At 43.7% G+C, this 27,170-nt stretch overlaps 1 protein-coding gene across 1 annotated transcript; it reads right to left on the bottom strand.

The window, feature by feature from the left end:
* Nucleotides 1-7,755: 7,755 nt before the first annotated feature.
* On the bottom strand, nt 7,756-8,022 carry LOC129472921 (mitochondrial import receptor subunit TOM5 homolog). Its single transcript, XM_055262930.2, has one exon. The coding sequence runs from the start codon at nt 7,944-7,946 to the stop codon at nt 7,791-7,793; it is 156 nt and encodes a 51-aa protein (XP_055118905.1). The 5' UTR covers nt 7,947-8,022; the 3' UTR covers nt 7,756-7,790.
* Nucleotides 8,023-27,170: the final 19,148 nt, after the last annotated feature.

Raw genomic sequence — 27,170 nt, 5'->3', positions numbered from 1 at the left:
AATTCTAAGGCACCTGGGAAGTGGGGGCAGCTCTGTCCGTCACAGCAGGTGAATCTCCGGGCTGCAGGCTGATTGTCACTGAGTGAAAAATCCTGAGCTTCACTAAGTTAATAAACCTTAAACTAAGTTAAAGGGTAAACAAAGTAATGATGAGCACAGCTGGGAGTCTGATCCTGTCAGGGACTTATGGAGCCTCCCACTGGACAAGAGACATGTTCCTGATTGGATGGGACAGTCTGCCTGCACTGTGATTTTAACAGAAAAGTAGTTTCACAAAGTCAGTGCAAAATAGAAACTGATAGAGTTGTGAGATGATAACTTCAATGTTGTTTAGAGATCTCCTAGTCATTTCGGAGGGCATTTCTTTCCAGTTACTTAACGTTATTGATGTAAAAATGGTTGAACCGTTGTTTAAGTGTCCTTGTCTATGTAATGCAGTCTCTATACACTGGGATAACTGAAATTCTGAGTTGGCCAGAATTCATCTCAAAAAAACAAAGAGTCTTGGATGGAACTGAATTGAGTTGAACTTCTAGCACCTGTCACAAAGGCCAAGCATCTTGGCTGTGATTTTTAAAGGCTTAGTTGAGTTGACGCAGAACTCTAATAATCATCTTTTTTAAAAGTGAGACTGAATGTCACTTGGTGGCTGGAAGTGGCCACAGTCACAAATCAGAGAACAAAGTTCATCAAGTAGATAAGACACAGATGTTGAATACTCACACCGATAAAGTTCTCTCTATATATATATTTAATCCTGTTGAGTCAGTCCACAATCATCAAAAGTTGCTGAAGGGCCCACATTTGTTTGAGAATAAGAGACTGGTATAAAGATGCCAGAAAAATATCTGGGTCTTAGCCCAGGACTTAGGTCCATGTAAAGCTATGTGGATTTGCACCTTCTTTTGAAAGACAGAAACCAGCATATGATCCAATTCAACAAGGTCTGAGTGTTATGAGTGTTATGCCAGAAAGGCAGTGGAAGGAGGAGCTGGTCCTAGGAAACCATCCCGTCAAAGAAAGCGGTATTTCCTACACCTGTCTAACTCTGCTAGGAATTAGTTATGAGCTTCAGGCCTGACTGATATCTTCTGTGAATGGGGGTCACCCTCTCCATTACCAGTGCCTCTGGAAAATTACCACCCATTGAAAGGAAGAATACTGTTCCTAGAGGCAGACATCTCGAGAAGCTGGTACCTTCAAGGAGTCTTCAATTACTTGAGATGTCAGCCTCTGAGAACTTTGCTCTCATAATTTGGGCACTAATCTTAGAAAGTAAGTTGGGCCAGTCATAAGTAAAAATAAAAATAATAATGAGGAGCCCAGGCACGGTGACTCACACCTGTAATCCCAGCACTTTGGGAGGCTGAGGCAGGGGATCACTTGAGGTCAGGAGTTCGAGACCAGCCTGATCAACATGGAGAAATCCCATCTCTACTAAAAATACAAAATTAGCCGGGCATGGTGTCGCATGCCTGTAATCCCAGCTACTCGGGACGCTGAGGCAGGAGAATCGCTTGAGCCCAGGAGGTCGGAGGTTGCAGTGAGCCAAGATTGCGCCATTGCACTCCAGCCTGGGCAACAAGAGCAAAACTCCATCCAAAATAATAATAATAATGAGGAAAAATGACAGGTATATTGGTTTTTTTAGCTACCATGTTGAAAATGCATATATTTATTTTTAAAAGCACAAAATGATTAATAAATATTATAAATTATATATTTAATAATATAAACATATTATATTTAATAATATTTTAAATAGAAAATATATATGTTTAAATATAAAATATAATGTTTATATTATTAAATATAATATGTATTAATATTGGGATAGGAAGTTGTTGCTGGAATGGCTATTTAAGCAGTATTTTGATATTCCCACAAAGAAAGAAACTTTATGGCTAAGAGACTTTGGCTAGGACTTAGAGTTCTCATGTGGAATGTGGTTCAAGGAGTTGTAACAACCATAACAATAACAAATTCCTTTTATTTTATTGGAAAAATTACGTGGAAAGCTGTATGTAGGCCAGTGAATGTGATAAATGCATATAGCAAATTTGATAGGTGGAAGTCCAAAATCTACTATGGAGAAATACGAAGGTTCACATGTTCACATTGGTTCTCTATTCTAATTCATCGCTACTCATCAAAGTCTAATATTTAACATGTGTTAAGCACTTATTAGGTACCAGGTGCTGGGCTGACCTTAGGCCAGCATCTAAACTGTAGGCGGACTAAACTTTACATGCACGATCCTATTTCACTCTCATAACAATCCTGTGAGCTCAAGCTTATCAATATCCCCATTTTGCAGCTCAGGAAGCTAAAGCTTCCTCAGGAGTGTTAACGCCTAAGGTCATTTGGAGCCAGGACTTTGACTTGGGTTGCTCTGACACCAAAGTGAGAAACCCAAACCTCATACAAAAGACATGAATATCCAAGTAAAAGAAAGGAGACAGGAAGGGTAAGAAGATGGGGGAACTGAGCTGGGTGTGTCTGAAACGCAAAGACGTTAGTGAGGGAGTCTAACTTCCTGAGTCCTCTGAAAAGGTGCCCACCGAACTCAGAAAGTCTGCTTAAAAAAAGAATGCAGAGAGAAAGGAAACCATTTCAATTAAGCGGAGAGGACACTACCTGCTTTACACTTTCATTGTTCTTGGGGAAAGTGGCAGCCTTTGTATGTCCTTTTCTGTGCTTAGCAGGAAGGGGCATAGGGACCCTAGGAAGTCGAAGAGCTCCGTGGGGTCAAGGGGTACATGGGCAGTGCCTACGGCGCAGGCAGTGGAGAGACAGCTGGGGTACTAAGGCCCCTCTGCTAAAAGGGCTTTGCAGTGGTGCCTCTGTGTTTAAGCAACTGAGTAGCTCCATTTTATCTGTGACACGGCGCAAACTCAGATTGGCTAAGTACATCTCCATCTCATCAGAATCTAAGCAATTGAAAGCCATAGTAGAGCTAATTCCTTCTCTGTTAAAAAAAATTTTTTTTTGTTGATACTGCTGAAGACCTTCCTAAGCAACAGGAAGCCAATGGCTGGATGACACAGAGTACAGTGGAGAGAACTCAGGATTTGGAGACAGGAGATGCTTCTAGACCCACCTGCTCCTTTTGTTTTCTTAGTGAACATAATCAGTGCCCCCAAACGTTTCCTCATGCCCCTTATAATCTCACCCTCTCCCCACCTCCCACCTCAGGCAACCACTGATCTGCTTTCTGTCACTATAGATTAGTTTGACTTTTCTAGAATTACATGTAGATGAACTCATACTGTATGTAATCTTTTTTGTCTGGCTTCTTTCACTAAGCACAATTATTTTAAGCTTCATCCATGTTGTTGTTGTGTATGAATAATTCATTCACCTTTATTAACTCTTAAGAAATAGAGACAAATAGGCAATTAGACAATGCAAAGAATTCATTCAGGTAAGCTCCTTCCGGAGCCTGGTGTAAGCTCAATGGGGACTCTGCCACAGAGCCGATGCCTAGATCCTACCGTGCGATCAAGTCAACAACTCGGAACATAGTCACCAAGCATGTGCTATGTACCAAGCATGGGTTTGGCAATAGGGGTGCCGGTGAATAAGTCCCCACTCCATCCGCAAGGAGCCATTAGTCTGCTGGTGGGGGAGACTAAGCGTTCATGGTGATAAGCCTCAGACTGTGAGATCTAGAAGTATCTCCTGAACAAAAGAAAGATCAAATTTCTTTCAATTTACCTTTGCTAATAAGTATGTTTTGTGATGTCTTTATGTTTTTCTAATTTAAAATGGTGCATTGGTTATCTATTGCTGCAAAACAAAGTACCCCAGAACTTTGCAGCTTAAATAAACAAGCATTTGTTATCTCATAGTTTCTGTGAGTCAGGAATCCAGGAGGAGTTTATTGGGTAGTTCTGGCTCCAGGCCTCTCATGAGGTTGAAGTCAACGTGTCGGCCAGGGCTGCAGTCACATCTGAAGGCTCAACTGTTGGGCGACCTGCTGCCAGGCAGCATCATTGTTGGTAGGCCTCAGGTCTTCACTGGTTATTAGCCAGAGACTTTAATTCTTTGTCCCATGAGACTTTCCATTGACTGCCTCAGTGTCCTCATGCAATAGCATCTGGCTTCCCCAAAGTGTGTGATATGAGAGAGATGGAAGCCGCAGTCTTTGTAACCTAATATCAGAAGTGGCGTTCCATTCCTTGTGTTGTATCGCATTGATCACAAGACCAACCCCAGTAAAATGAGGAAGGGAATTGCATAAGGGAGGGATGGCTTACCAGGATGGGAAGCCAGGATGTGTTAGCCTGCTTCTCTTGGGAGCTAGCTAACACAACACATAACAATGAACCGATGGATTTCCTTAGCCATAGTACCTGATTCCAGGGTGTATTCTGTATGAATGGAAATTTAATTTGATTAAACCTGTGAAGGACATTAAAATATCATGGTGGCTTTTAATATGACAAATTGCCATTAAGACATAGAGTGAATAAAGTTGCTATACATTGCCCCGATCCCCATTTATTTACATGTCACAGATTTGTTTCACTAAGGCAGACCCCTGGTTACCACGGCAACAGTTCAGAGGTAAATTTCACTGAAGCACAAATGCCATGTGAGAAGCAAAATTAAGGAGACTTAGAACAAAGAGCAGAAAAAGTGTCTTTATTTTTGCAAGTAGGCCTGGTCAATTTAAAATTGTGCAAGAAAAGCCAAAGAGAGCCTCAAAAAGAGTCTATGCATAGCTTCATTTAAAAGAAACATTTTTAAAATGAAGCACTTGATAGAAAGTACTTCAGAACACACAGAGTACATGCATTATGCAGAAATTTAAATACAAACCTGCGATGGGATGGGGAACAGAGAGAAGTGGGAGGTGGTGGGCAGAGTTAGGGGTGAGGAGACATGAGAAGAAACTGGGGCCACAGCAGGTGTCCTGAATCAATTTGGTCCAGTGGTTTGTTCCTGGTGTGGCCCGTGGTTTCAACTAAAAAATTGCTCAGTTGGCCTCTCAGCATCTCAGACACCTGCCCTCTTCCCAAAGCTGCTTTGAGCAATGTCAGTCTGGTATTTTGAGGCTCCCAAATAAGGACATTGTGCCTGTGAAAAACATCAGAGATCTCCAAGCAGACCTCCAAGTGCTCTTTCTTTGCCTGTTAATTTTATATAAGAAGGAAGGAAAAAAATCAACACAGTCCATGTAAAACACATTTTTGGGGAAACAAAGAAAAATGTGCCTTAGAAGTTCTAGGTAGGAACTTCTTCTAAATGTCAACTCAAGGCCTTCCTGGAACAAGTGACTCCCCCCACCCCCTGAGAATGATATTCTGGTAGCAAGTGAAAAAAGAAGGCAACTAACAGTGTCTGTCATCATGCTCATTAAAATTTCCAGCTATCGTTGTGAGTTTGTCAATTCCCCTGTGTAATTGGGTCCATTTTTGTTTTGATACTTTAGGCTGTGTTTCAAAGGCATACAGATTCACCACTTTAACATCTTCATGTTGGAGTGTGGCTGTCAGCATTAATTAATAACTTCCTTTATCCTAGTAGTGCTCTTCTTCTATTCTGTTTTTTGATATGAATTTTGCTACGTCACTTTTCTTTGAATTAGTGGTGGTCTTTCTGGATTATTAAATTTTTGGTGTGTTTCTTGCAAACATCAATTGGCTCAACTTTCTTTTTCATCCAATTTCAGAGTCTTTATTTAGAAATAGATGAGTTTATTTACATTTATTGGATGGCTAATATTTTTGGATTCATTCTACCACCTGCTTTTTTGTTTTCTATTTACCATGCCTTTTTCCTCTTATCCTTTTGTTCTTTTTACCTGCCTTCTATTGTATCAAGTCTTCTTTTCTTCTATAATTTTTGAGGTTAAATATTTAGTCTCCATTCTTTTTGTAGTTATGGCATTTTTGACATGTATTGATAAATTTATATTTTAAATAAAGCAACAAGCTAATAAATATGTTTGTTTTACTTCTCAAAAAGGCAATACATCTAAGCCCCTTCCATCCTTCCCCTTCCATGTGTTATTAAGTATTAACATGTCATCATGTTTTAAACTTTCCCTCCAGAGTGAGTTATGATTAAAAGTTTAAGAGCCAATTTTATGTGAATCTACCAGCAGACTGTTTTGTGGATCATATCTCTTCTTGATAAAGTACATCTTTTAGTAGTTCTTTGAGCAAGAATTCAGTGAGTAGTCAAATCTCTTAGATTTTATTCATTCGAAATGTATTAATTTACCCTCCCTCTTGAATGATGGACTTGCTAGTTACAAAAGTTTAAGTTTTCAATTATCTTTCTTATCCCTTTGAAGATATGATTGTGTTGCTTTCTGACATTTGTAATTGCTAATGAGGAATCTGATTGTGACTTTCTTCAAAAATTTTTTTCACTAGTTTTTTTCTTCAGTCAGTTTTATAACTTTTTTTCCTTGGCTTCCCATAACTTCATCTGTGTTATTCTGCTTGTTAGTTTGTTTCCCTTGGAATTTGGCACAGCTTTTGATATAAGGAGTCCTGTCCTGAGTTCTAGAATCTCAGCTATTTTCTACTTGACCCTCGCTCCTCCTATTTATCTCTGTTTTCACCTTCTAGAATTCCCATAGATTAATACTGGAGCTTCTCTTTCTATCCTTCACATCTTTTATTTTTATTTCTGTATTTTATATCTCTTATCACAAATGTGTTCTGTTTTGGATGATTTCTTCAGCTATACCTTCCAGTTAATCAATTCTCTCTTCAGTTTCATGTAAGTTATTGTTCAACCTGTCTGTGAAAGATTATTGTTTCAGTGGCCACAATTTCTCTTTCTAGAATTTCTATGTGGCTAATTTTTTTTCTTTTTTCTTTTTTTTTTTTTTTTGAGATGGAGTCTCGCTCTGTCGCCTAGGCTGGAGTGCAGTGGCACAATCTCGGCTCACTGCAAGCTCCGCCTCCCGGGTTCACGCCATTCTCCTGCCTCAGCCTCCAGGCGCCCGCCACCACGCCCGGCTAATTTTTTGTACTTTTTTAGTAGAGATGGGGTTTCACCATGTTAGCCAGGATGGTCTCGATCTCCTGACCTCCTGATCTGCCCGCCTCGGCCTCCCAAAGTGCTGGGATTACAGGTGTGAGCCACCATGCCCGGCCCTATTTGGCTATTTTTTAAGTCCATTGTTCTTTTCCTTTTTATGTTCTGTTATATTCTATTCCTTCCTTTGTTTAAAAGTTATTTTCTGATTGCTCTGTTATCCATGGTTCTTTTGTATATTTTTCTCCCATTTATTGGGCAGTTAGTTAACATTGTTGTAACAATGTTTGATATGAATTCCTTATCTGCCTTGTCATTTTTGTCTGTGAGCTCATCTCCAACAGGAATACCTTTTGCAAAGGTCTCACAGGTACCCTGAGTTGCTAAGGGCTTCCTATGGGAGTGTATCCCCATTGCCTCTGAAACTATTCCAGAACTGGAAGAGTTTTCTGTTAGAGATCTTGACTCTGTACAGGTAGTGTTAAGAATTCTAGCCACATATCAACACTCAGCAGAAATTATGGCTTCCAGTTTCTAACAATTGATTTAATTTTCACCAACAGCCCAGGGCCAGAGACCTGCTTCCTGATTTATGATACAATAAATACAATAAATGGAATATTTATTGATACAGAAGTTTAGCTGGGCCAATCTTGTTCTTAACAAGCAGAATTTTTATACCCAACCATTAAAGAGTCTCTTACAGTTTTCTGGGCCTATTTGCTTGCAGAGAGTTGTAGAAACTGTAACCAGGTTCTGCATATTATACATTCATGTGTGATACTCATTCTTCATATGCTATGCAATTTCTTTAAGATAAAATGAATGATTTGCAGCAGGGCCACATAGATGAGGAAGTTCCATATGGAGGAGATCACATCCTCACACACCTTCTGTTTCATCCCCTCCATATCCAGCTTCTGCGTAAGGCCCTGGATCTGGAACATTGTGGCTCTGACTCACCAGCCTTCAGCTGCTGCTGAAAATCACCCTTAGAACATCACAGTAATTATTGCAGACACAATCTGCTGATGGATGTCAACAAGATTGAGACAAAGTTTCAGGGTAAATGAGATATTTGCATAGTCTCAAAGTATCTCCTCCCACCCCCGATTATTATTAATTACAAAGGGAAAGACAGAAACTTTAGAACGGAGAAGTCCAGCCGACCTGACCTTAGCCACGTTGGCAAAGTTAATACCAGTAATGAGACATATTGATGTCATGTACCCTTGGATGTGATGGACTGAGAAGAGTGCATTGCTTCTGTGGTGTTCTTTTCAGAAATGCATAACCTCAATCTAATGAGGAGAAACCATAAGATGAACTCAAATTGAGGGGGAAAAACCTACAATTCTTCAAAATCGCCAAGGTTATAAGAGACAAGGAAAGACTGAAGAGCCATCTGAGGCTGGAGAAGACCAAGGAGGCAAGACCAAGTGCAAGGTGAAATCTTGGATCAGATCCTGGACCAGAAAAAAAGGCATTAGCTGGAAAACTGGGAGAATATGAATAATGACTATAGTTTAGTATTGTGTTGTATCAATGCTAATTTCATAGTTTTGGTCCCTGAACTCTGGGTACAGAGACATTAATGTTAGGGGAGTCTGGGTGAAGGGTGTACAGGAATTCTAAGAAATATTTTTAAAACTTTTCTGTAAGTCTAAAATTATTTCAAACTAAAAAGGTTGTTTTATGTTGGGAACTTTCTAAATCTTGTCTTCTAGCTATTTTGAAACATAGTTGGCCCTCGAACCAGTGTTGAACTGTGAAGGTCCACTTGTAAGTAGATGTTATTCTACCTCAGCCACCCCTGAGACAGCAAGACCAACCCCTCCTTGTCCTCCTCCTCCTTATTGTACTCAATGTGAAGATGACAAGGTCAAGACCTTTCTGATAATCCATTTCCTCTTAATAAATAGTCAATATATTTTTTTCTTCCATATGATTTTCTTTGTTTTAGAGGCAGGTCTTATTCTGTTGCCCAGACTCGAGTGCAGTGCCTGTCAAGTAGCTAGAACTACAGGTGCATGCCACCACACCCAGCTAATTTATTTCATTTTTTGTAGAATTGGGGTCTTGCTGCATTGCCCAGGCTGGCCTCAAACTCTTGGGCTCAAGTGATCCTCCCATCTCAGCTTCCTAAGGTGTTGGGATTAAAGGCATGAGTCACTGTGCCCCACCCTTATCATTTTCTTAATAACATTTTCTTTTTTCTAGCTCACTTTATTGTAAGAATACAGTATATAATACATAGAAGAAATATGTGCCAATTGACTATTTACATTATCAGTAGAACTTCTGGTGAGCAGTAGGCTATTAGTAGGTCAGTTTCAGGGAAGTCAAAAGTTATACACAGATTTTCAACTGCACGAGGGGGCTGGCCCTCCCCCTACTCCTATGTTGTCCGAAGGTCAACTGTACTATAAATTCTTGTTACCTATAGTCACCCTACTGTGTTCTCAAACCCTAGAACCTATTCTGAATCTTCTATCTAACTGTATTTTGTACCCAATGTTCCCAACACAAACATGATAAATGTTTGAGGTGATGAATATTCCAATTACCCATTACACATTGTATGCATGTATCAAAAAAAACCTCATCTACCCCATGAATACATGCAACTATTATGCATCAATTTCAAAAACATTTTTTTAAGGGAGGCAGAGTTTGTGGTTGTGAGGAAACTTCTGGTAGTGCAAAAGCTAACCATGGGGGTTTAGGCTGCTGGTGGGAAGATGCACTGTGGGTGTGGGCTTCTCCTCCTGCAGCTAGCTGCCCAGGCAGAGGGATGGCTCCTTCCTCCAGCTGGGGAACAACTGTGAGGAGTTATAAAGAGCAGAGCACTCATTAATACAGGATGAGTGAAAGATCGAAAAGACTCATTTGAGGCATTAAAACTGAACATGAAAATGTGATGCACGATGAAGCTTCTGCAAATCCCACAATCTCCAAAAGGCCAGGTGAAGAGTGGGAGAGCAGAGAACCAGGGGAGAAAGAAAAGGGGAGGAGCACATTTAGGAACATTGAAGGCTAAGTAATTAGAAAGAGCTCTTCAAGCCTGGGGAAAGGAAAAGGGGCCAAAGGATACTTTGAGAAAATATGATTCAGCTCGTCAGTCATTGCTAAATTATAGATGATCAGGCAGAGATTGTAGGTAACTGTTTCTATTTTAGTGTTCAAGTATTTTAAATCTTGCTCTAAATTGAATATTACATTTAAAAAATTTTTTAATTTTATTTATAGACATTTTTAAAATGTCTCTAGATAGCTGGGGCTCCTTCTAACCTCAGCAAAATAGGGACCCTCCCTGCATGATGGACAGAGGGACCAAAAAGAAAACAATCAAGGAACTCAAATGAAGACCCTCGATTCACAGAAATGGCGTGTCTTTTTTCTCTGGAATAAAATAAGTAATTGCATGGGCCCATGAAATGCAGGCAGGCTCCTGATGATTGTGAAATGGAATCTTACGCAAAAAAAAAAAAAAAAAAAAAAAAAAGCCTTTCCTTGCAGCCAGCCAGTGTTTAGGCAGCACCTGCCACACACCCAGCACTGGGACAGCTGCCCTGGAGAATACGCAGATGGTGAGTTTTGCTCACCAGAAATAATGAATAAGAATTTCTTGGAGAAAAGCTTTCAGTGCTATTGAAGGCCTGCACACCCCAGGGAGCTTCCACCACAGAGCCAGCAGCAGAGCCCTGAAGGTCCCCTCCAGTAGGAGAGAGATAGATGGTGAGATGGAAGGGAAGCAGGAAGGGAATGAGGAGAGCAAGGAGGCAGTGGGAAATCATGGGAAGGGGAAGAGGGAGAGATGCAGGGGCTGCCCCAGCCCCGATGTGGAAATTTGGAGGAGAGTAACATCCAGAGAAGGTTCTGAGATGCTTATTTGGTGGCACACTATGCAAACCCCTTGGGTGAGGACCTCACTTTTTAAAAAGCCTACAGCACAGTTCTTCACTATTCCTCTGGGTTTATGTTCCTTTGAATTCCACTTCATGCAGAGACTGGACCTGAGGGGAAGTTGCAATTCAGTGAAGTTACAAATAACGGCCTTGAAGTTTCTTCCAAATGGAATATTCTATGATCTTTGATTATTTCTAGACAACAAAGCCAGGGCCACAGAAGCAGATAAAGAATCAAGACCTGTATCTGAACACTTAGAACCCCTATATTCTGCTCTAGAAAGAGAGGGGAAGTACTGAGTGCTCTGAATTTGTCCCATCTCCCATTGCCACACAGGACACCATCATCCTCCCACTTCACGCTTTGCTGTTTTCATGACTAGACATCAGTTTTTTCTTTGACTTGGCCGTGAGCAGGGGATGATGGAAATAGGAACTGAGCCTTTCAGGTGTTAATAAATTTCTTTTCAAGAGCCTGGATTCCTCCCCTCGGAGCCCCTCCTCTTTCCCTTCTCTGGTCTAGTGATGCTCAGTCGGGACTAGGGCTTGCCTTCCTACTCCCCTATCTACTAGGCACCAGCACTCTAACAAAAAAAATTTTTAAGCACTTCTCAGACTGCTAAACATGAGAGAGACAAATCTTACCACATTTTGTATTTTGGGCCCTTTTCTCTCAACTTAGCAATGAGTTCACACCCCCCTACTGCAGTTGAATGTTGAGTCATCCATTCCACTCATGCCCTTTTCCCAGACTTCATAAGACTCATGTTGCAGAGAGGCTTCCATGGAGCCAGAGCAGGCCTAGGTGATTCTACAAACCTTCCCAGTGGTGCCTTCTCAGCAGTTACTGAGATGATGTGAGAGACATGCTGGAAACATTTAAGGCCATAGAGCATGTAAGGCCTTCTACACTGTCCCAATATACCTTTCTAGTCTTTAATTTTCCCCACTGACAGAGCACGAGCATTGCCATCTTGGACAAGCACCACCATTTTAAAGTTACCCTTGATCAAAAAGCACCTAAATCCAAAAGGCATCAGCCTAACGGCTAAGGTCAGCATGACCATAAACCACAAATGACATCTCTGACCAGAAACATTCCAACCCTAACATTAAACCCTTCCTTGACCAGAGACATGTCAGCCCTGAGATAATCTCCCCTCCTGCCAGAGAGACGTCAGCCCCAAGATAACCTCTCCTCCGACCAGAGACATTCCAACCCCACAATAAACTTCTCCACACAGAAACATTCCAAGCCTGTGATAGGCTCTTTCACCCTAAAACCAATAAATACTCCTACCCTGTAAGAGAGAGTGTTCATGACCAAAATCAGCCAGATGCCCCTCTCAGGTTTATTCTTCAAAATAAACCTGTCTTTGACTGTTGAGCCACTTTCGTGTTTCTTTTCTCTTTCTTTAACTCTTACACCCATTATTCGAATATTCTAATCAGATCTATCAATCAAAGCAAATACTACTTGCCAAGAATTGAGCTACATGCTAACGTTACAGTGAAGCAAAAACAACAAAGTCCCTTTCTTCTTGAAGCTTATAGTCTATTGGATAAATACATATTAAATATTTAACTGCAAAAGCGATATATTTCAGCCATGAAAAGTGCTGTAAGAACTGTAATATAATTTAAAAATATATATAGCCTTTGTCCTTAGTTGGTACAGAGCTTCAAAAACCCTTGGAGTTTTCCAAATGATAGGACTGTCTTTGTGATGCTAATGAGGTGATGCCCAGTGGGCCCCTACATAGCCTCAGTATGGGGGCTGGCCACCAGAAAGACTAACCATGTGATTATAGGGTTGCACTTTCAGCTGCCCAACCTCCAGGGAATGGAGGCCTCAAGATAGAGTTCAACTATGTGGCCAGTTATTCAATCTATCATGCTTACATAATGAAACACCAATAAAAACTCTAGACACCAAGGCTCATTAGAACTTTCCGGTTGGTGAAGATGAATAAATGGACTTGCTGCCTGACACACACGGAAGCCAATACTATGGCACTAGCTTTTGAAAAAAGAAAGGCTTTATTGCAAGACCAGCCAGCAAGGAGACAGGAGATGCAGTTCATATCTATCTGACTGACTTGGGATCTGGGGCAAATTTTAAGGGTTGGGGGGGCAAGAGAAAGGATTTAGGAATGTTGACTTGGCAGAGTCTCATGGGAGAACTTCAAACAAACCATTTACAGTAAGGATTTTAGCCCCAGATCTTCTGGGCCAACAGATCCCTTTTGAAAGAGTTCTAGCATTCAGGTTCCAGTCATTTCCCAGTCTTTTGGTTCCCCAGAGAGGAATCCTTGTACCAGGTGTTGTTAAAGGTCAAACCTTTTTCTATTGCACATGCCTGGCGTACGTGACTTGAAGTTTTCACTCTGTTATGCCTACAAGGTGACTTGACGTCCTGTTATCAACAGAATAGGCCTACTTTGGGCTGGTCCTGTGGTCACAAACATAGTAATGTGCTGGGAGGAAGAAGCACCTGGATTCCATAAGGAGAGGGCTTGGGTGCTCTGTGTCCTCCCCACCCCATCCTATGCATCTTTATTTGGCTGTTCCTCATCAGTGTCCTTTGTAATAAAACTATAATTATAAGCACAGTGCTCTCCTGATTTCTGTGAGTCACTCTAGTGAATTGTTGAGACTGAGTTGGGGATTGTGGAAACTCCTGAATTTGTAGCCAAGTCAGGTAGAAGTGCAAGTGGCCTGGGACCCCCAAAGTGCACCTGTCATCTGAAATGGGTACAGTCTTATTGGGGCTGTGCCCTTTAATTTGGGGGCTCTGCACTAACTTTAGATAGTAACAGAATTGAACTGAATTGCGGAACACCTAGCTGGTGTCAGAGCACTGGTGCCAGAATGTAAGCGCATATAACAAGGGGGCTGTCCAGATGGAGGGATCAGGGAAGGCTTGAGAAGTGGCATTTAGGCTGAGACCCACTGATGAGCTTGAGAGGCTGGGGAATACATCTCTCTTCCATCCGCTTCACACCTCTTCATTCCTGGTCTTGCACTTGGAATTCCCCTTGCCTCAGTCTACCTAACTTCTACCCATCCCTCCAGATCCAGCTTAAATCCATATCCCTATGCCTTCCCAGCTGACGTTGAGCCCCAGGGTCCCCATCCTCACTTCTGCTACCACGCCTTCTTTGTCTGCTTCACCCACTTTGTAACCCATGGATTGTTGTTATTTTGCTGTATCCATTTTGTCCAAAAAGTAAGCAACTTGGATTCAAAGTGCATGACTTCCACCCAGTAATAATAATGAAGTTACAGTCACACACAGAGCTAGCAGCTACCTTATGGCTTAACTTGCAGCAGGTCCTATCCTACACCCTTCCCATGGGTTGCCTCCTCTAACCCGTGCGATAAATTTATGAGGTGGACATTATTATCCCAATTTCAGAGGTAAGGAAACTGAGGCCAGGAGAGGCTAAATAACACATTTCCATAGCTAGGGGACAGAAAAGCTTCAATACTAGGGGACTCTTCATATTTTTTATGAGATGAGGGGCTCTGCAGTTGTAAGCAGAGCTAACCCCTCTTTTTATCATTTTTGCAGCACTTTTCTGGATGATCAAAGTTGCATGAAGGCAGTCCATGAAAATCTAAAACTCTTCTTTCCAGGTAACAGGTAACAAGAAAAGGAGATGTGAAATGTCAGCCCTTCTTCTGAGGGGTGAACTCCCTGGCCCCACACCAGAAACCCTCTGCGCCTTTGCGCAGGTACGAGTCAGCATGCACTGCACCCAGGGGCAGGGGTAAGGCACCTACACCCAGGTGCTAATGCCTTTCTTCACTGGCCACTCCTCATTCAACAGCTGTGCATGAAGTGCCTTCTGGATGCTAGGGACAGGAGGCCCAAGCTGAATACAACACACCCTCTGCTGTTAAGGAGCTAGCAGTCCTTAGAGAGAATGACGAGTAATGAAAGATTACAAATCTAGTGACAATCCCTTCAGGACAGCATGATGCCCATGCAGTGCCTTTGTGCAAATCAGGAAAAGGCACCCCCTCAGAGTGGACCCAGACCTTGACAAGCAGGACTCTCAGAGTGAAGAGGTGTCTCCCAACCCCTGCCTCCAGGGGAGCACGGGGCTGACTGTCAGCCTCCTCAGCCCCCTTGGTCCCCATCTGCAGAGCACTGGTTTGGCAGAAGTGAGGGAGGTACCCGCACCCCTAACCTAGATTGGCCAAGATGGTCTGGGAGGGATGAGAGAGTGAGGAAGTTAAGAAGGGAACCCCGGAATCAGAGTCAGACTCAGGCTCAAATCCTTCCACCTACATGATCTCAAGCAAGCAAATTTACCACTGAGCTCAATGTCTTCATTTAAAAATGAAAGAGTTGAAGAAGGTGATGATGATGTTGATGTTGCCCAACTCAAGGGTTATTCTGAAGATTAAATGAGAAAATGCGTGTATAGTTCTCAGCACAGAGTATGCTCTTAATAAACATTAGTTCTTGTTGTTTTTAAAGAGCTGAGACCTGAAGGATCAATAACACAGGAAGCATGCATGGGGAGAGAATGGGGCTCGAGCGTAAAGAGAATCTGAGCTGCTAAGGTGGGCCCCCTTCCTGGCCCTGCCATCAGCCACAGCTTTCCCTGACCAACTTCTGCAAGTTCCTCCGGTGTACCCCAGGCCCTTCCAGTGTTACAACAGGTAGCTAGCCAGGCATGAGCAAGGCAGGAGAGGGCTCCCCAACATCCACCCACCAGAAATGTCAGGGGACCATCAGGTGATGGTTTGGCAGTTGCCACACTGCCTCTCTAAAAATCAGAATTGGCAGACAGCACCAGGGAAACGCAATTTCCTGATGGCCCACAGCTGTCACACTAAGGTGATAATTGGCCGCAGCCACCAGGGAAAGGCAATTTCCCAGTATATAAAAACACTTGAAATTGGGAGTCAGAAGCTTCCAATAAAATCTCATGAATCCTGCGAGTGAGCGTGGACATGTGCATTAAGAGACATGATCTTCAGGGGCATTCCACCGGACAGGTAAGAAAGTCTCAGATGAGCATGTGTCAACTCTAGTCAACACGCTGCGCATGCTCACCTCCCAAGCATAAAGACGGCACCGCGGGCAGACAGTCCACGCTAAAAGAAAATTGAAGGGAAAGGGTCACAAGATGCCGGAAAGGGGCTAGCACATATAGTCCCAGGATTAAGGTTAAATGGGGCACTCGACTTCCAAGTCGCCCGCTTGGGTCTTTTCCAAGGTACTTTTCTTTCTTTCCTGCTCTAAAGCTTTTAAATAAACTTCCACTCTGCTCTGAAACTTGCTTTGGTCTCTTTTTTCAGTCAAATTCTTCTTTCTGAGGAGGCGACAGTTGAGGCTGCTGCACACCCATATGGATTCTCCACCAGTAACTTGGATATTCGCCACCCCAACACCAGGAAGGGACCTGCTGTCTTGTCTTCCAAGGATTTCTGCAAGGCTGATCCATCTTCCCCCCAGTTCCCAGCGTAAAGATGTTCCATGCATTCTTAAGCTCTGCAATACCTGAGGATTGAACTCAGCCAGCCCCACTGTGAGAGGCCAGAGGAGCAGAGCCCGGGAGCAGCTGGGCAGAGACAGCTCATTTCTACTTCCTCCTCTTGGCCACCAGTCTCCTCCTACTTTAGTGCAGTAAGAACCCCTTCCAGGCTCCTTCCACTGCATTTTTCTGAATTAAAATTCAGAAAAACACTCTGATACATCTGCTGAGTGTGTGTGCTTGTGTGTGTGTGTGTGTCTCTGTGTGCGCATCTGTGAGTACGTGTTTCTGGGAGTGAACTTGCGTGTGCCTATCTTGTGTATATATCTGTGTGTGTGTACATCTGTGTCAGTGTGCATATCTGTGTGTCTTAGTATGTATGTCTCTGTGTGTCTGAGTGTATCTCCACGTGTGTACATAGAAAGCACAGGGTCAGAAATGAGGCGGAAGTCATTTATTTAAACACACATTTTTCTCTGTTGATCCCAGGGTTAGTCCCTGGAGAGAGAGCACAGAGGACACAGGGTTTGCAGGGAGGAAGCGGGTGACTGAGTGGACCTGCAGCCCAGGGGCTCATTGGCCCTTCACATCAAGATCTTCCTGTTCCTTGTTTCTCCTTCCACCTACATTGTCACGGAAACAGAAACCCAAGGAGTGTACGCCTTTTAGATCAAGGGAATGTGGGTTTGGAAATACTTATGGAACTGTTGGTTAAAAACTCAGTTTCATTCTGATACAACAATCCATAAATTCCCAGTGAAGAAAAATCTGCTCTATTATGATTTACGAGGCCACCTGGCCCCCACATCCACAACCAGCCCTGTGGCAGGCTTCTGCTAGGATTCTGCTGTGACCATCTTTTCCCTTTATGAAACGCAGTGGGCTGACTAGTTTTTTGGAAGTAAATATATAGGCCATGCATCAACCCTACAGTTCACTTTAAAACACCTGAGAGCCAATTCACTTTTCTGCAGACTTGCAGATTCCTTGAGTACGTATTACATGATCAGGCCAGGTGCTAGATTCAGGAGAACAGCCATGAGTCCAAACAGATACAAAACTGATATAATCACATTTAGGTCCAACAGGTAAGCTGACAAGGGACAAAACAATAGATATATAATTTCACATGAGGGAAAATAGTGTACTCTGAGAAAGAGGAATGAGGACCTGCCTGACCCTGTGCTGACAGGGAAGATGATATCGTCTGGATGTGTGACCCCATCCAAATCTCACTGTGTCCGGAGATGTTTCCGGAGTTGGTTCCTTCTGGTGGGTTCGTGGTCTTGCTGACTTCAAGAATGAAGCCCCAGACCTTCACGGTGAGTGTTACAGCTCTTAAGTTGGCACAGACCCAAAGAGTGAGCGGCAGCAAGATTTACTGTGAAGAGCGAAAGCACAAAGTTTCCACAGTGTGGAAGGGTACCTGAGCGGGTTGCCCCTGTGGGCTGGGGTGGCTAGCTTTTATTCCCTTATTTGTCGCCGCCCATGTCCTGCTGATTGGTCCATTTTACAAAGTGCTGACTGGTCCATTTTACAGTGTGCTGATTGGTCCATTTTACAAACCTCTAGCTAGCCACAGAGCGCTGATTGGTGTGTCTAGCTACAGAGTGCTGACTGGTGCATTTTACAATCCTCTTGTAAGAAAGAGAAGTTCTCCAAGTCCCCACCTGACCCAGAAGTCCAGCTGGCTTCACCTCTCATCATGCTGAAATGTAATCTCCAGTGTTGGAGTGGGGCCTGGTGGCAGGTGACTGGATCATGGGGGCGGTTTCTCATGAATGGTTTAGCACCATCCCCTTGGTGCTGTCCCCGCAGTAGAGGGTGAGTTCTCGTGAGATCTGGTCATTTGAACGTGTGTGGCACTGCCCCCTCACTCTCTTGCTCCTGCTTTCATCATGTAACATGCCTGCTCCCCCTTTGCCTTCCACCAGAAGTAAAAGCTCCCGGAGGCCTCTCCAGAAGCAGATGCTGCCACGCTTCCTGTACAGCCTGCAGAACTGTAGGCCAATTAAACCTCTCTTTCTTATTACCAAGTATAAAATACGTCTTTATAGTGATGCAAGAATGAACTAATACAGAAGACTTCTCTGAAGATGTGAAGGATGAGGAGTCAGGGAGGCCCCAGGATGCGGCGAGGGGAAGGGACAGTTTAGGTAGAGGAAATGTTTCATGCCAAGCCCCTGAGGTAGAACAGAGCTTGGCATCTCTGAAGAACTGAGAGGTCAGAGGAGTTGGAGAAAGAAGGAAGGAAGTGATGTTGGAGAAGCCAGCAGCAGCCCAATGGGGCTGGGCAAGGCTGGCCAGGTAGAGGAGTTTGGATTTCACTGCAAATACAGTGGGAAGTGATTATAGGATTTTCAGCAGGAGAATGACCTGATTCAGTTTTGGGTTTAGAAGATAACTGTAGGTATTGCTTGGAGAATGGCTTGAAGAGGAGCAAGAGAAGAAAGCTTGGTGAGGCAGTCACTAATTGTCCAGAAAAGAGATGGCAGTGACCGGACGAGGAGGTGGCAGGTGGTAGTGGGGATGGAGAAGTGCATGGACGTGAGATTTGATTTGGAGGTAGAATCCACAGGATATCCTGATGGCATGGATGGAAGGGAGAAAGGGGAGAGAGTGTGAAGAACGGCTCCCAAGGTTCTGGATGGAGAAAATTGGTAGATAAAGGTGCTGTTTGCCAAGATGGATCACTAGGGAGGAGTGGGTTTAGAGAAGGAAAGAAAGGAAGAGATAAGTTATTTTGGACGTGCTAAGCCAGATGACATGGAATCAAGGGAAGGATGTGTTAAGCCAGATGGTGTGGAATCAAGGGCGGTGGTGGTAGTAAACATGTCATCTGATAGATGAAGAGGTTGATGAGAATGAAGGAGGAAAAGCAAAGGGAGTGAAATTCTTTCGAGACTGAGGAGGGATGGATCAGGAGCTCCCTGTAGAGGAATTGTGGCAGAGAAATCCTAGCCCAGGAAGAATGAAGGAGCAGATGAGAAGAGATGAAGGTAGGTCCATGGGTTTGGTAGCAGGAGCTCCCACCTGAGGGCCTCTATTTTTCCAATGGAGTATGAAGCAAGGTCATCCACTGAGAATAAATGTGGAAAGGTGGAGGTTTGGAAAACATGAAGAAAGTAAGAATCCTTTTTGGAGAGTGGAAAAGTCAGTCTACTAGAAAAAAAGTAAGATTGTAGGCCAAAGCTGAGTATTCATTTGTGTTAATAATTATGAATTTATAATGACTCCAGTCTTTCTTGTATTCTCCAGCAATATTCCACTGAATTAAGAGAACTGGGTGGGTTAATTCATAGGGAGTGCTTAGAACTCTGTCTGGCTCCTAGCGATCATTTAACCTGTATTAGCTGTTCTTATTATCCTAACAGCAGCATCAGCAATAATAGTAATAGTTACACATTAGTTCAGGCAGCAGAAGGCAGATGGTTGGAACCCAAGTTTGTGTGATGAAGAGAGGGGCAAGAAAGTTGAGAATATTTGCAAGAAAGCAGTGATAATGATGCACCATGGAAGAGAATGTAAGAGGATTAATGGTAGAGAGAAATGAGTGAGATCAATGAATTGGAAGAACCCAATAAGTCAAAACATTTTGCACATCGAAAATCTGATCTTAAAATTTGTAAGGAATTTCAAGAGACCCTAAATAACCAAAGCAATCTTAGGGGATAAAAACAGTCAAGGGGGATGTCTTGGACTTCCTGATTGCCTACTACAAATCTACAGTAGGCAAAACAATGAGGTACTGGCATAAAGGTAGACATACAAACCAATGGATTAGAATAGAGTGCCCCAAAATAAACCCTCGCACACACGGCAAAATTATTTGCAACAAGGGTACCAAATCATTCAATGGAAAAACGGCAGTCTTTTTACCAAATAATGCTGAGAAAACTGGATATTCATATGCTGAAGAATAAATTTGAACCCTTTCCTTACATGATATACAAAAATTAACTCAAAATGGATCAGAAACATAAACATTAAAGCTAAAACTATAAAAAATCTACAGGAAAACATAAGAGAAAATCTTCACCACACTGGCTTTGGCAATGATCTCTTGGGTATGATGACAAAAGTGCAAGTGACAGAAGGAAAAATAGATCACTTGGACTTAAACAAGATTAAAAACTGTTGTGCATCAAAGGACACAGTGAAAGGGCAACGCATGGAATGGGAGAAAAAACTGCCAACCAAAAATATATAGAGAACTCCCACAATGCAACACAAAAAAACAAGCAACCCAATTCAAAAACGGGCAAAGGACTTGCATAGACATTTCTCCAAAGACACACAAATGGCCAATACATACATGAAAAGAAGCTCGGCATCACTATCTTTAGGGAAATGCAAATCAAAATGCAAGTCAAATCCATAATACGCTATCACTTTATACCCATTAGGGTGGCCATTACTTAAACACAAACAAAGAAAATGGAAAATAGCAAGTGCTGGCGAGGATGTGGAGAAACTGGAACCTTGCGGATTACTGGTGGGAATGTAAAATGGTGCAGTTGCTGAGAAAAACAGTTTGGCAGTCCCTCAAAAGTTAAACATAGAGTTACCATGTGATCCAGCAATTCCACTTCTGGGTATACACCCAAAAGAATTGAAAGGAGGGGCTCAAATAGATACTTTGTTCCTAGCAGCATTATTCACAACAGCTGAAAAGTGGAAACCCAAGTATTCATGAGTGGAGGAGTAGATAAACAAAATGTAATATATTCACACAATGGAATATGATTCAGCCTTAAAGAGGAAGGAAATCCTGTCACATGCCACAACAAGAGGGAAACTGGAGAATGTAATGCTAAACAAGCCAGTCCCCGGAGAGACAAATACCGTGTGGTTCCACTTGTATGAGGTACCCAGAGGAGTCAGACTCTCAGAGACAGAAAATAGTAGGGGGATTGCCAGGAGCTGGGGGAGGAGAATTGGGAGTTAGCGTTTAAGGGGTGCAGAGTTTCAGTTTGGGAAGATGGAAAAGTTCCGGAGATGGATGGTGGCAATTGTCGCACAACATTATAAATGTACTTAAATGCCACTAGACTGTACACTTAAAAATGGTTTAAATGATTAATTTTATCTATATTTTACCACAATTATATATACACGTGTATATATATACACGTGTATATATATATACACAAAAGTATATATATATACACACACAAATATATACTATATATACACAATAAATACATATACACATATGTATATATGTATATATAGTATATATTATATATAGTATATATTATATATAGTATATATACACATGTATATATACTATATATACATGTGTATATATACTATATATACATATGTATATATAGTATATATAGTATATATACACATACACACACACACACACACCTGCATACAAACACATACACATATGCTTTTGATTGCAGTTAGAATCAGTAAGACACTAAGCTAGAAAGAGCAAGAGGTTGCAGCCAAAGAGTGGCAGGTTTGATTTTATTCTTTTTAGGTTGCACAGTTTCATATCATTAGAGTCCAGCTTGTGGCCGTGTGAGTGCGTGTCTGAGGCCAGCAGAAGGCAGTGTGTTTGGAGGACTAGAGCGCGAGGCGCTAAGGGGCTGCACTGTCAGCATGCCTGCAAGTGAGGAGGCACTATGGGGAGCTATGAGGCCCTGGATTATGGAATGGAGGTTGGAGGAGCTGGAGCCTCAGAGATACTGGTGCTTGTGCGGGAGAGAGCTTTTGGTCTGCAAGTGGTAATGGGCAAATCTTGGAGGACATGGAAAATTAGCAGCCTCTCCTGGAAGCAGTGAAAGTAAAGTGGGGTCCCTGGAGAGAGCCAGGCTCTGCCAGGGTGAGGAGGTGATGTGGGGCAGCAGAGCACTCAGAGGCCCCAGAGAGGCTGCTCCCGCCATCCAGGTGGGACGTCTCCAAGGAGTCCCCATTTGTCGGGAGCCTGGGCTCCTTCTCCTTGGCTCTGCCGATTTTCAATTTCATGCACTCCTTGCTGGGATGAAAATTTATGCCAAAGATCTGCTTCATGACTACTACCGAACACATTTCACAACAAGCCATCAAGAAGCACACACAAAAGCAACCTCAGCAGAGCCATCGTCAATTCAAGATCAATGTAGCCTGGCCTCGGAGCCCAGGACCCCAGGGACAGGCCCTGACAATGCTTCTCCTCCTGGTCCAGAAGGTGTTGGAGAAGTCACTCCTGAAACCCACAGAGTGTAGCCGGGAAGTCAAGGGTAAGTCAGGACTGAAGAAACCCCTCTGCCCAGGCATGCATTAAATTAAATTGGGCGGAGCAGCAGGTCCTGTCTCTGCCAAACTCTGTCCACACGGGCTCGTTTTACTGGTGAACCCACATGCTGCACCCCTTGATTCATCATAATTAATCCATCCATATGAATAATCAAGCCTCAGTTGAGACCTATCTCTGAGAAGTCCTATAGTCATGTGGCTTGTTCATGCAGTGTGAGGAAGGAACCAGTAATTTTTTGACAAAGGTAGGTACAGTGGAAAACGCACACCCTTGTAGCCAGTCCCACCAAGAGCTGGTTGAGGCAGCAGCATCTGCCACCTACTTGTTTGCTCAATAACACAATTCCTCCTCTTTATCATTCACAGGCCAGTCCTGGGCTATGTGGGGCTTCTGGCTTCTTGGATCCCAATTGCTGCAAAATCATCTAAATTCCACTCTTTTCAAGAAAAGCAAAGTTTGAGAGGGCTTTAATAAGGAGGAGGTGGACACTCAAAGTCCTTGGACAAAAGAGAAGACCTATTATGAGCCAGCCAATGTGGCACTTCACACTCATTGTTTGTTCTTTACAACGCACTCTTGTTTTTTTTTCTTTGACAGGGTCTCACACTGTCACCCAGGTTGAAGTGCACTATGCAGTGGTGCAATCATAGCTCTCTGCATCCTTGACCTCCTGGGCTCAAGTAATCCTCCAGCCTCCTGAGTAGCTGGGACTACATATGTGTATCCCTGCCCTTGGATACTTATAAAAAATGTTTTACAGAGATGGGGGTCCCACTATGTTCCCCAGGTTGGTCTCAAACCTCTGGCCTCAAGCCATCCCCCAGCCCTGGCATCCCAAAATGCTGGGATTGCAGGCCTGAACCACTGTGCCCAGCCTAACTCACTCTTCTTGAGCACTGTAGGGAAGCAGGTAGTAAACTGAAGTGTCACCATGCTTGGGCCAGATTCCTTCTTGCCTCAGGGCCTTTGCACATGCTGTTCTCTCTCTGGCTGCTCTTCTCCACGTCCCACCCCCTCACTTATCCTCTTTCCACATTTCAGCACTCAGTTAAGTCACTCACTCACGAAAGCCCCCTCAGACCCGCAGCCACATCGTGTTTCTCCATGGTACATGCACTTAGCTGGTCACAATCCCTGTTGTAACTAACCACTGCATTGCATGTCATTCCAGCTAAAATGTAAACTCCCTCAGGGCCAGGGCCCTCGTCTGCCTTGTCTATAACCCCAGACCCCACACAGAGTATCTGTCCTACACCTATTCACGAGACCAGTGACTGAATGCAGACAGGAAGGAAGGAGGATTTAAACCCATGTGTCTCAGACTTAAAGCCCAAATCCTTTTAATCACACCAAATTCCAGTGGAAGGAAGACAGTGGAGGAGGATGGACTTTGAGGTCATGCTCACAGCTATCCGGTGGCTTTACATAAACTAATGTCTCTGCATCTTCCTGAAAACTCCCAAAAGCTTCGAGCAGGAGACGGTGTGGTAGGCTGGGGGCTTCCCTCACATGCTTGGCCTTCCATCAAGTCCATTCATAGAGGAAACTGGTTTCTAACAAGGCCACTTAGTCCTGAAGCTAAGCTTGTCATTTTGTCACAGCTTTGCTAAGACAATTCAAGGTCCATACTCAACATTTTCAGGGTCGACTTCTGGGTAGGACCAGGCATTTATTGTGACACTGAATCCCCGACCCTTCCTCTGCCCACAGGCTGAGTGCTGCAATCCAACCATCAGAGCCTGCGCTCTTGGTTTGAGATTTTGACTCCTAACAATGTTTTTAATACCCAGGGAAGAGACGACTCCTTGTACTATAATCAGGCGTTTGTACCTCAAGGTCACCAAACAGTGTGACAGCAGATTCACTGAGTTAAAGGCAGCAAGGAGGCTGGGCTGTGAAGTCATTCTGTGTGTGAGTGCCTATGTCTGGGGGTCGAGAGGGCCGGGCAGCATCTCAGCTCCTCCAAGAAGGACAGACAGCAGGGCCAACATCCACTAGGGAGGCTGAAATTCTACAGCATGCCCCAGGGCCTTTCCTGCACGAGTGTGGACAGTGATGCACAAAAGCTGGTTACGTTCAAAACAAACTCTGATCTTCACCTGCTTTCTCCACCCTGTTTTTCTCTGTCCCAGTCCTAGGGCACATTCTTCCGATCCGTGCTGAGTGTTTTCACCCTAACTAGCCATGAAGAGATGAGAAAGGTCTTACCCAGCAATGATCTGTCCACCTCACAGCACCACCAGAGAGCACAGGATGCCCACAGGAGGGCAGGGTCTGCTCCACCCTCAGAAACGAACAGGCGCTGGCTTTCCCTCTGAACCCAGTTGTAGACACACAAGCTGTGAATCATGCAAACCTGCAAACCCGCAAACCCCTCTTACACTCACTTAGAAATATAAATTTGTACGTATTAAAATGAACAGCTTGCTTTATCGGTAAAGAAACAAATACAAGTTTTTCTAGACCAAACTCTAATATAGACTGCTCCAAAAATAGATGTCCAGTAACAGACTCTATCTTTGCTGGGCCACGTATCCTAGATACTGTGCTAATAGATTTATATCCTTTATTTCATTTAATTCCCATATTGACCCAGACAAGTAGTTATTATCTCTCTTCAGTTGAGTAAACTGAGGCTCAGAGAGGTCATGTGACTGGCTCAGAATTACATGGCTGTTTAGTGGTGTAGCCAAGTTTGAACTTGGGTCAGTTTGACTCCAAAGACTGTACAATGCCTGTGCTCTAGTGCCGCCTTTGTGACTTACCACAGCAGCTCTGACATTTATTAATGCATAACTATAAGCCAGGCGCAGTGGCTCAAGCCTGTAATCCCAGCACTTTGGGAGGGTGAAGTGGATGATCACCTGAGGTTAGGAGTTCAAGACCAACCTGGCCAACATGGTGAAACCCCATCCCTACTAAAAATACAAAAAATTAGCCAGGCACGGTGGCTCGTACCTATAATCCCAGAACTTTGGGAGGCCGAGGCGAGTGAATCACCTGAGGTTAGGAGTTCAAGACCAGCCTGGCCAACATGGGGAAACCCCATCTGTACTAAAAACCCAAAAAATTAGCCGGGCGTGGTGGTGGGCACCTGTAATCCCAGCTACTCAGGAGGCTGAGGCAGGAGAATTGCTTGAACCCAGGATGCAGCAGTTTCAGTGAGCCGAGATCATGCCACTGCACTCCAGCCTGGGTGGCAAGAGCAAAAACTTTGTCTCAAAAAATAATAATAAATAAAAATGAATAAATAAACACATAACTGTAAGAGAAGAATTACAACAAAATTACTTCACTACTGAAGTGTAGTAACAATTACTAATAGCAAGCAAGTAACAACAGAATGGCACTTGGACCTATCTGGATGAGATAATCAGGGAAGGGAGTGAACGTAGTCAATCATGGTTGCCAAGAGTAGGCTTGACCACTTTGCGTCTGAGAAGGAAAACAGCCAGGCTTGCTAAAGAATCGGGGGTACTCCTGCCAACCTACTAAGGCAACCATAAGCTAGGCCCTGCTCAATGTCAGTTTTTCAAATTGATTATCAAGAAGATAATAAAGTCAATGAAGAAATCTAATCAAGCCTGTTAGATGTGCATGGTGGCATGTGCCTGTAGTCCCAGCTACTCAGAAGACTGAGGTGGGAGGATCGCTTGAGCCAAGGAGGTTGAGGCTACAGTGAGCTGTGATGGCACCACTGTACTCCAGCCTGGGCCACAGAAAGACACTGTCTCTTAAAAAAAATTGTGAAAATATAACTTTGTAGAGATGTTCCAGTCAATTCATCTCCAAAACTGGCTTCTAGCTCACTGTGATAGAGACAGCCAAACAGAATGGATGGTGTGGGTTCTGAGATCTGTGTGTGTGTGTGTGTGTGTTACAGAAAGAGGGGGAGGGGGAGAGAGAGAGAGAGAGAGAGACAGAGAGACAGAGAGAGAGAGAGAGAGAGAGAGAGATAGTAGGGAGGTACAGGTTTGTAAACCCGACATATGAAGCAATTAATCCATCAGGAGCCCCACTCCTGGTGATGCAACATGTGCTTGATGGATGACAGGGCCGTGGTTCTGGGGGCCATGGGCTTGGAGAGGGCACACACTCCAGCATGAAATATGGGAGCAGGATCCTGGCAGAAGAAAGGCGAGGCATCAGGGCTCCACACAGAACAAGGCTGGTCCAGGCCAGGCTCTACCCATCAGGTTCCTGGGTGCTCCATCAAAGCCAGTCGGAAGCCCAGCCTCCCCATGAGCACAGGGCAGGTGCAGAGCAGAGCCAGTGCCCCCCAAGCCAGGCCTGTGTGGCTTCCGGAGACCCAGACCACAGCCCACCTGCTCAGTGGGGGAGCTCCTGCCATCTGGCTGCTGCCCACTGGATGAGCTGGGATCTTCCAAACCTCAACTGCCACCTGCTTCTGATGAGCCCAGAAACCAAACATCCTGCCCTCCACGGTCCCCAGGGGAGCATGGCAGGGCCCTCCCTTATCCTTGGGTGCTGGCCCCAAATGTGTTCCTTGAACAAATA

This window comes from Symphalangus syndactylus, chromosome 23, assembly GCF_028878055.3.
Source record: "Symphalangus syndactylus isolate Jambi chromosome 23, NHGRI_mSymSyn1-v2.1_pri, whole genome shotgun sequence".
Classification (NCBI taxonomy): domain Eukaryota; kingdom Metazoa; phylum Chordata; class Mammalia; order Primates; family Hylobatidae; genus Symphalangus; species Symphalangus syndactylus.
The sequence above is the reverse complement of the archived record's forward strand: the minus strand, read 5'-3'. Positions and strand labels throughout refer to the sequence as shown.